General features: G+C 35.3%; 3 protein-coding genes across 3 annotated transcripts; 2 read left to right on the plus strand and 1 right to left on the minus strand.

The window, feature by feature from the left end:
• Positions 1-1,767: 1,767 nt before the first annotated feature.
• Positions 1,768-4,041, plus strand: LOC149406206 (putative glucose-6-phosphate 1-epimerase). Its single transcript, XM_089620459.1, has 9 exons — positions 1,768-1,926; positions 2,038-2,161; positions 2,471-2,545; positions 2,682-2,738; positions 2,816-2,973; positions 3,058-3,189; positions 3,286-3,388; positions 3,473-3,572; positions 3,665-4,041. Exons 2-9 carry the CDS (start codon positions 2,081-2,083, stop codon positions 3,880-3,882), a joined length of 924 nt encoding a protein of 307 aa, XP_089476585.1. The 5' UTR covers positions 1,768-1,926; positions 2,038-2,080; the 3' UTR covers positions 3,883-4,041.
• Positions 4,042-4,280: 239 nt separating this feature from the next.
• Positions 4,281-5,840, minus strand: LOC149406207 (chalcone isomerase-like protein 1). Its single transcript, XM_089620564.1, has 4 exons — positions 5,213-5,840; positions 4,869-5,115; positions 4,606-4,697; positions 4,281-4,539 (listed from the first exon to the last, which is right to left on the minus strand). The coding sequence occupies exons 1-4, from the start codon at positions 5,505-5,507 to the stop codon at positions 4,406-4,408; spliced, it is 768 nt and encodes a 255-aa protein (XP_089476690.1). The 5' UTR covers positions 5,508-5,840; the 3' UTR covers positions 4,281-4,405.
• Positions 5,841-6,652: 812 nt separating this feature from the next.
• On the plus strand, positions 6,653-8,907 carry LOC149406208 (S-adenosyl-L-methionine-dependent methyltransferases superfamily protein). Its single transcript, XM_089625414.1, has 9 exons — positions 6,653-6,870; positions 6,959-7,020; positions 7,168-7,219; positions 7,562-7,676; positions 7,779-7,873; positions 7,955-8,061; positions 8,195-8,309; positions 8,416-8,460; positions 8,571-8,907. The coding sequence occupies exons 1-9, from the start codon at positions 6,691-6,693 to the stop codon at positions 8,640-8,642; spliced, it is 843 nt and encodes a 280-aa protein (XP_089481540.1). The 5' UTR covers positions 6,653-6,690; the 3' UTR covers positions 8,643-8,907.
• The last annotated feature ends 479 nt before the right edge of the window (positions 8,908-9,386 follow it).

A 9,386-nucleotide genomic window follows, 5' to 3' on the forward strand; every position in this document is an offset into this window, starting at 1 on the left:
TTGTATGTTACTTTTATAGATCACATAATCAAGTTGTAGTAGCAGTAGGAGTTGTTATATGAGAAGTTTGTTCTTCTATGACAACTTGACCATCATCTGTTAATAATAATGACATAAATTTAAAATAAATTTGTTTTAATAAACAAACAACAAATGAATATGTCAAATAAAATATCAAATTAATTATCTTACCCAAAACAACTTGCTTAGAATCATTTAGTGCTTCCACTTCAGCAAAATCTGATTTGGGAAAAAAATAAAAACGCTAGGTCTCACTCAAAATTAGGTCAAGTTTTTTTTAATATATATTTATTTTTAATTAAAAAAATCGGTTAAATAACCGATATCCAGATTTTCCCAAAATCAAATCCGATATCCGGTCCAGTTTTGTAAATCGGATCGGTTATCTGAATCCGAATTTCGGTTAACTACCGATATTTTTTGGGGGGAAGAATAAAAATAGACAAAATGGACTAAATAAAGAAGAAAAAAAAAATTAAAGAGTCAAATTAAACGAGGGCCGTTGCTTGAAAGTGTATTCCATAAAATATGCATTTATTTTTGCAATGTGCTTTATGCCTCGCAATGGAAGAAAAGTTGTAATCCAATGTATCAACTTTCATCCTCACTTTTATCTTAAAAACTTTCATCCTCACTCTTGCAGCATCATTGCCACGTCAAAGCAGTGTCTCTTAGTTAACTAATTTGGTCTTAATTAACATTGTGGTCCAATTTTGTATCATTGTTTATTTTTAGCCGCAGAACACCGATTTTAGTATAATACTAATTGTTACAAGGATATGACTAATGTAATACAAAGTTTACTATTACAAGTAGTACCTCGACCGGTTTTGGGTTACAACCGTTAACATATTATAGCACATCACTACAAAATTCCAAAATCCATATAATTACAAAATAATTTTATTTGGCCTACTATAATGTCATGCAAAACTTTAAAAAAATAGAGGAAATCAGTTTATATATTTGTTTAGTATCGTTATCTCGTTAACTATAATATCTCAATCACTTTCGAGATGGAGGAAAGAAATCGTCTATCAATTAATTTTTTTTCCCGAATATTAATTAAACTCATAAATTTTTCTGTTTATAATCAGAAAAACTCGCATAATTCATTTTAAAGTCATACGTTTTCTTATTTTTTTTTTAATTATTTTTCACTATTTAAGTTATGTAATTTCACTAAATAAAATTAAGATGCTTTTCGAAATTCGATATTATTTTTTGCATCATTTAAGACACCATTAGACACATTTAGCAGTTTTTGGAGATTCTCTTCGCTCTCACACGAGATAAATAAAGAGATAGTGTCATCCGAATTAAATTTATAAGATAAAATTCATAATTATATATGACATCTACATCTAATAAAGGCCAAAGTCTTTGATACTCTTTCTCCTCTTCAGATTTTTTTTTATTAAAAAATAAAAAGAAAAAAAAAAGACACCATTCGTAGTTTCGTACAAGGATAGCGAAACTAATATCTCTTTTCTAGGTGATAAAAATGTCTAAAAAAAAAAAGAAAAAAGAATAGTAATTACTAATTAGTACCGTTCCTCAGAAAAGGAAAGTATATTGCTGACGTGGCAGGAAGAGATACGGTAAGACACAGGATGAGAGAGTGTGGTCGCGAAGCAGGGGAGAGAATTAGTTTAACTGAAAGAGACACAGCGATCAGAGCATCCGAGGACAAAAAGTAAAGTTGGTTGGTTTTTTTTCCTTGGATATCCTTCTCTTCTCTTCTCTCTCTCTCTCTCTCTCTCTCATAAATATGGTATATATATCTCTCTCATATTTCATAGACATCAATGGCCGTATAACATGGACTTTTCACGAACCCTCTCTAATTATTCTCGCTCCTCTTCCATAACGACATCACAATAAGAAAGAACATCTATAACCAACGTAAGCGTTTGTTTTCATTTCATTTAATCTCTCTCTCTCTCTCTCTCTCTCTTCATTCCGTTATATTGATATATACGCACATAATTACTTTTGATCGTCTACGTATTTTAGGTGGAAATAAGGAAAGGGAAAGCGAAGCAAGAGTCGCAAAACGATGCCGTTGAATATAGTCAAGGAATCAAATAATGGCTTCCCAAGAGTCATTCTCACCGAGCCATGTGGTTCTTCTGCCGAGGTATACATACACATACATGTCTTCTTGTCAAAAGATTATACATATATATATATATATATATATATCCTTATTTTTCTTTTGTGGGATAAATTATTTATTTTTTTAGCTGTTGTGTAATAATAAATTAATAATGAATGCATGGGGTTGGGATTCGGTGATAACTACTCTGATAGTCAGGTTGATTTGTTCTGGTAAAAAAAATTATATGTGCCTGTTAAATTTTGTCCCAAAATGAAGTTTGATGTGATTTGTGAATTTTTTTTCTTCTTCTTTTAATATGTAACAAAAAAAATTATTTTTTTCTTTCAGGTGTTACTGTACGGAGGGCAAGTTGTTTCATGGAAGAGCGAAAGGAGAGAAGAATTGCTTTTTGTGAGCAGCAAGGTAAGATATAATAATAACAATAAATTAAAAAAATATAAACATATATTCTCCAAAACCATATGCCCTGATGTTGAGTACTATGAATAGTGATTGATTCATAAACAAGCAATCTTTTATATGAAACTGAAATCGACAGGCAATTTCGAAGCCCCCAAAAGCCCTCAGAGGAGGAATTCCTGTTTGCTTTCCACAGGTAATTTGACAGACATTGACACATTAAAAAATAATTCAATTTTTGTTTGTTATAATAGCTTGTCGGATATTTTGCAGTTTGGGAATATCGGTTCTCTGGAACAGCACGGTTTCGCGAGGAACAGGCTTTGGTCGATCGACAACGACCCGTCGCCTCTTCCTCCGGCCAACGCCCAGTCATCTGTTGACTTGATCCTCAAGTCAACCGACGAGGATTTCAAGACCTGGCCTCGCGGGTAAGGTGTTCGATCATTTGTCCCAATGAGTGCACTTCTTTTTTTTTATTCATTAATCGTCGTTTTCTTTTTTGTTTTATGTAGCTTCGAGTTGAGGCTCCGAGTATGTGTCAGCCCCGGGAAGCTCACATTGATCCCCCGAGTGAGGAACACAGACAACAAAGCGTTCTCTTTCACTTTCGCTCTCCGAAACTACTTGCCCGTATCGGATATCAGGTTCGACACAAACCCTTTTTTTTTTTTTTTTTTTTTTTTTCTAATTTACTTCTTTTACTCTAATGGTTTTTCGTTTTCTGAATCACTTGATTGCAGCGAAGTGCGCATCGAGGGCTTGGAAACGCTCGATTACTTTGACAACCTGGTTCGAAGAGAGAGGTTCACTGAGCAAGCCGATGCGATCACTTTCGATGGACAGGTAAACATATTTCTCTCTTTCAAGCTTCCTTTATCATCTGACACTGGATCATAATCACGATCATGATCATCATCTGGGTTATAGATCGATAGAGTTTACCTGAGCACGCCGACGAAGATCGCGATCATAGACCACGAGAAGAAGCGAACTCTGGTGCTTCGAAAAGTCGGATTGCCCGATGCAGGTTCGTATTTCGAAACTCCTTTTTTTTATAATACAATTTTTAAGATTAATATTATCGATGAGTTACAAGGCTTTGAAATACTCTTTGATCAGCTGTTTGGAATCCTTGGGACAAAAAGGCCAAGGCTTTGCCGGATTTGGGGGACGAGGACTACAAATCGATGCTGTGCGTCGATTCCGCGGCCGTGGAAAGTCCGATCGCTTTGAAGCCCTTTGAGGAGTGGAAAGGCCATCAAGAGCTCTCCCTCGTTTCCTCAAGCTATTGCAGTGGCCAATTGGACCCTTACAAGGTCATTCACGGCTTTCGCTGAGTTTTTCTTTTATTTTACTACCATTACTACTTGAATATCGGTTATTTGTCGTGTATAATATAAGCCCGGTTCGTCTTTCCGGTCAATGAGATTAGGAAGCGTGTTCATGGCACTTTAGGGTTTTGCTGGATTGAGGGTGTTAATTATTAGATAATATATATATATGTGGTAAATGTCAGTGTCACACACCATTCAAATGTTGGGCAAACAGGGTGTTTTTATCTGGTTGCCCACAAGAGTAGTGGTGAAGAGAATTGCTAATTATTCTTGTATCAAGATTTATATTATTGTTATAAATATAACTTAAGATCTTGGATTTTGCATTTTATGTGTTCAAAAGAGTTACATCAAGCTTTTCCTCGAGAAACAAAATAGGAAATAATATGGCGGATTGAGAAACAACCGTTGAAAAAACAAACCCGAACCACATTTCGTTTTTCTTATTTTAACTCATTTTCTTGGTCCGTATTAGACTGTTATTTTCCCCGGACCTTATTATTCTACTCCGAGCTTTTTTTCCTACTTAGAACAGAGAGAGCATGGAAGTTCCAAACTTCTCTTTGGCTTCCTTGTCGAACGGGTCTTCGCCTAAATACATGTGGATGAAGGCCCGGCAAAGAAGCTCACTCTCGACCTTGCTCACAACCTCTCCCATAACTGCGTTTCACCGGAATAAATAAATTAATAAATTGAAAATTTTATTTTTTATTTATATTCTCTAACCTTTGGCTTCGAGCACATATCCGGGCAGACGAGAAATCTCGATCACGGATCCGGATGTCAACTTAATATCGTCCGATGCTTGTCCCATGACCCTGAAGATCGAGAAAATGCATGAAGAGACACTAGATTTTGAATACAAATATAGTAAATTAGAAGATAATTTTTTTAGAGCTCAATTTTTTTTTTTTAAATCACTAAAATGCTACAAAATAAGTAGTTTCATTTAAAGACGAGAATGTCATTTAAACAGAGAAGAAAGTTACTTGTTTGCGAGCTGATCATCTTTTTTGCCACCGGTGAGTTTCTTGATAGAAGATCCGAGGCCTTCGTCGAAGCTCTTTCTCACCATGCTCATCGTGAGGCTAGAGTACACGACCACCATCCGAACCACAATGCCAAAATCGCCGTCGATCGCCACTTGGAACATCTCTTTCGTCGCTTTTCCCGGTAATTTTTCACCGATTTTTGACCTGAGCAAACCTTTCATCTTCTCATTGTCCGCATACAAGCCTGCGCCAAAAAAAAAAAAAAAAAGTCATGTCATGTGATCTTTTTTTCAGTTTGATATCACTTACCTATTATGGTTGCTTGCACCGCAAGGTATTACCAAATGCATATATCTTGATGCCGAGGCCAAGCATGGATTTCTTCCTCAGACCAACACAGTTTAGTCTCTTTCCGTCTTGTGATTTGAGAGGGAAAGAGACTCCGGTTTTGGGCTCAATTTCGACGCCCACTTTTTCGTCCTCTTCTGCCACGTCACTCTTTGCCTCCACGGCCGCGCTCTTCTCGACGGTGCTCTCTTCCTCGTTCTCCCGAGGCTTTGAGGTCTTTTTGGGATCGATCTCGACGGCCTCGGTTTTGGCAATGACGTCATCAACTGTGGTTGTAGGAGGTGCCATGATATAATTTTTTATTTGAAAAGAGAACAAGTTGAATAATGAGAGTAATAATTAAATTGGCTGTACTTTTTTTTTTTTTTTTTTGGTTTGTGATACAATACAACATAACGTGGGATGAGCTATATTTATAGATAGGATGAGGATCATATAGGGCATGGAAAATTGACAAAGAGGGTATGTAATTTACATTTTGGAAAAAAAAAAAGAAAAAAAAAAACAGGTCACTTTGACGTATGTACTATGCATTGGTTTTCACGATATCAGTTATGGGATTTAAGATATGTTTGATATTAATGTGTGTATTCATGTTGTAGTATGTACCGATTTTAATAGGATAAATGCTTGGTGGTTGGCTTGGTGCCCAAAGGTTAGAGTTAGAGGGCAAAGGAACATAATTCTTTGTGAAATTAGCTCATAATAAGATTAGAATAACCGAACCGTTTGTAGTTGGTATAAGCAGTGCAGGTATTTAAACGTTTGATTCAAATGACATGGCTATGGAATGGATCAAAATTGCGCTTCAAATTAGTGTTTTAAATCAATGTGTAAAACTACTCCACGAATGCTATTATTCCTCCAAATTATTCACACATCCCAAGAAGTGATCTTCTGTTACAATAATTTCGCTCTCACATTATATGTTGAATTTGAATATATAGAGATTAGAGTTGATCCGATTTCACCATAGAAAAGTGTGCTCTTTTCAGCCACTCACACGTCTCATTCTCATTGTCTCGAAATCACCTATATAAAAAAAATGATGTAGTTAAATAGTCAATTTAAAATTATAAATTTATAAAATAATCAGGGTTTGTTTTATTTTAGTGAAATAACAAAAATATGCAGCAATATGGTTTCAAAAACAATTTTGATCCCAAAATTAATTTTTTTAAAGTGATAAATTGCTTATAACAATCCTAATTTTCAAAAAAAAAATTGAAAATATAAATTTGAATACTTTGCTAAAAAGTTGAAACTTTGGCTATTTTGCTAATTAATAAGTTTCAAATGGTTATTTTGTACCATTTTTCCTAAAAAAAAAATCTAAACTCGGGCTGAGCAAACTAATTGGGCCTAATTAATTCGGCCCATTTAAGGCCCGCCATGACAAAGAGCCCGTTACAAGCCCTAGAAAGCTTAATTGAGCTCATGTGGTTTCCGACGGAAAACAGTGGAGTCAGCCATGGACGATCGAGGTTCGACCAGAAAAAGAAAGAGAGATAATAAGACGGCGAAGAAGAAGAATAGAAAAGGCAAGAGCTCCGAAGAACCTAAAGTCTATGCTCAACGAAAAGATGAATCGAAAGAAGTCTCTGAAACGACTAAGAAGACTAACTCGAAGTCCTCTACGTTTCTCGATAAGGTCTGTGTGATTCTTTCGTTAATCGATTCCTCGTTTTGATTTTTCATGAACACTTGTAAATTCGTCGTACATTATAAATTGGTGGCAGATGAAAGCAAGATTGGCTGGTGGACACTTCAGAATGCTTAACGAAAAGCTCTACACTTGCACGTAATTGATTGCTTAAACCCTAATCTTTGATTTCTCAAATTTTGGATTCTGAGTTTATAGTGTTCTCTTTTGTACAGTACTTGTCTTTTCTAATTAAGGTTTTTTTTTAAATCCATACAATGCTATTGTGTTGTATTGATTTGACAGTGGAAAAGAGGCGCTTCTCTATTTCAAAGACGATCCGTCATTGTTTGACATGGTATGTGTGTTTGATTAAACTGTATGATCATTTATGCTATTTCATTTTTTTAATTAGATAAGAGTGTTAGAACCAAATCATGTTCTATAACTCTCTGAACCGTGTCTTTTGATTTAGTTGATTGGATAAATATTTTCTGTGGCTTTGCAAATTGCGATGAAATCCGAAGCAATTTAAGCCTACGCCGATATTTTGAGCTGAGACTTGTAATGGAAAAAAGGGCTTTGTGTGTTTTCCGTCGAAATTTCGTATTACTGTTATTCGGTGCTCTGTGAAAGTTGCCCGGGAAGAGACAGTTTTAATGACAATGACGTGTGTTACTTTGTCTTACCTTTCTGGTAGTATCATGTAGGATATCAAGAGCAAATGAACCATTGGCCCGAGCTACCCGTTGACATTATCACAAAATGGTTGAAAGATCGCAGCGCTTCTCTGATCGTCGCCGATTTCGGTTGTGGTGAGGATTCTCATCAATAGTCATTTGCAATCGCTATCGTAACATAAGCGACAAGAAATCACTTTGGTTGACTGAACTTGCTTCTTTAATCGCACGTGTCAGGCGACGCACGCCTGGCGAAAAACGTGAAGAACAAGGTCTTCTCATTCGATCTTGTCTCGAACGATCCTTCGGTTATCGCATGTGACATGTCAAACGTACGTTCTTTTCTTCTTATCTAGGCCCGTAAATGTCTTTTTTTTTTTCCGTGGACTAATAGTTTTTTTGGTTGTTTTCAGACACCACTCGACTCGGAATCCGTCGATGTCGCCGTGTTTTGTCTCTCGTTAATGGGAACCGATTTCCCGAGTTACCTGAGAGAGGCGTATAGGGTTCTCAAACCACGGTCCGTACTAAACCCTAAACTATTTTATTTCATTTTTATTTTTTGTTGTTTTTGCCTTTATAAGATAATTTATGACGTTATTTAAGATAACCGTTATGATTTATTTATTAATTAATTGCTTCTGTATCCTCAGTGGGTGGCTTTTGATAGCAGAAGTAAAGAGTAGATTCGACCCCAACACTGGCGGAGCCGATCCCCAAAATTTCACGAAAGCCGTATGTCAATTGGGATTTTCCTTCGCATCAAAGGTCTGTTTTTTTTTTCCCCGTAATTAGTATATTCTTTCACAAAACGAATCTATTTATGCGCTTTCTATTCCGCTTGCAGATTTTGATTCATCTTTTTTTTTTGTAGGATTTCTCAAACAAGATGTTCATCTTATTGTACTTCAAGAAAAAGGTGAACTATCTTCTCGAGTCTCCTATATTATAAATGTGTATATACGTGTGTGTTTATTTCTCATGAAGTGGTGATCATAATGTTCTATGAAATATTTTTTTCATATGTAGGAAGAGAAATCTCCGAAGAAGACAGAGATTGAATGGCCTGAACTGAAGCCTTGTTTATACAAGCGACGATGAGAGCAAGTAACTTTCGAAGCGTCTTTGCTTTTGAATTTTGATGCTTATTTAATATTATCTATCATGTATCAATTAACGAATGTATGCACTTCAAGTGCCAAAATAGAAAATTTAATATGAAAATTTTGTGTAATTTACTATAGAAAAGAAAAAACATGTGTTAGTACTTGCCAAAACTTGTCTCCCAAGGTTCCTACTGATAATTGATTTTGCATTTGATCTGTTGGACCTGTTGTTATTCAATGAATGATTAAAATAAATAATAGTTTTGATGCGTTTTTAGAAACAAATGCAGAGTATTAGGTTGGAAGGATTAATCTAATTATTCACTTGGGAATCGTCTAACAATTATTATTAAATAATTCATGAGAACTGTGTCTATTAAGTTATTGACACAGCTCTGTATTCTATGAACGAACTGGTAGACGTGGATTCAAGGCCTTATCCAAGGGAGGGCTATAATATATTCATAAATCATAATACATATTGATATATTTTCAATTATTAGCAATGGAAATACGATATGTACGGACATATGTCCGACAAGGTCTGTGAACTTATGTTCGTTGATTGTCGAAGTTGTCAGTGATTGGCACGTGTGAAAATATGCTTAAATGATCTTGTTTTTTTTCCCCTACTTTCTCTTCTCATATGATAGATCTATTTTTAAATCGAGTCTCTGAGATTAATCATTGTTTAATTATTTGCTTACTATCCTTGTTTTAGATTTTTTTTTCTGTTACC

The sequence above is a fragment of the Urtica dioica genome, chromosome 1 (assembly GCF_054948205.1).
Source record: "Urtica dioica subsp. dioica isolate 48M chromosome 1, U.dioica_male_clone48M_v1_H2, whole genome shotgun sequence".
In the NCBI taxonomy this organism is placed as follows: Eukaryota; Viridiplantae; Streptophyta; class Magnoliopsida; order Rosales; family Urticaceae; genus Urtica; species Urtica dioica.

Excerpts from the sequence above, each read along its gene's own strand:
- LOC149406206 (XM_089620459.1), top strand. The coding sequence starts at position 2,081 with ATGCCGTTGAATATAGTCAAGGAATCAAATAATGGCTTCCCAAGAGTC. Across the intron at positions 2,162-2,470 it reads CATGTGGTTCTTCTGCCGAG|GTGTTACTGTACGGAGGGCA; the intron begins GTATACATACAC and ends TTTTTCTTTCAG. Across the intron at positions 2,739-2,815 it reads TTCCTGTTTGCTTTCCACAG|TTTGGGAATATCGGTTCTCT; the intron begins GTAATTTGACAG and ends GATATTTTGCAG.
- LOC149406207 (XM_089620564.1), bottom strand. The coding sequence starts at position 5,507 with ATGGCACCTCCTACAACCACAGTTGATGACGTCATTGCCAAAACCGAG. Across the intron at positions 5,116-5,212 it reads CATCAAGATATATGCATTTG|GCTTGTATGCGGACAATGAG; the intron begins GTAATACCTTGC and ends TTTTTGGCGCAG. Across the intron at positions 4,698-4,868 it reads GATGATCAGCTCGCAAACAA|GGTCATGGGACAAGCATCGG; the intron begins GTAACTTTCTTC and ends CTCGATCTTCAG.
- LOC149406208 (XM_089625414.1), top strand. The coding sequence starts at position 6,691 with ATGGACGATCGAGGTTCGACCAGAAAAAGAAAGAGAGATAATAAGACG. Across the intron at positions 7,021-7,167 it reads GAAAAGCTCTACACTTGCAC|TGGAAAAGAGGCGCTTCTCT; the intron begins GTAATTGATTGC and ends TTGATTTGACAG. Across the intron at positions 8,461-8,570 it reads TATTGTACTTCAAGAAAAAG|GAAGAGAAATCTCCGAAGAA; the intron begins GTGAACTATCTT and ends TTTCATATGTAG.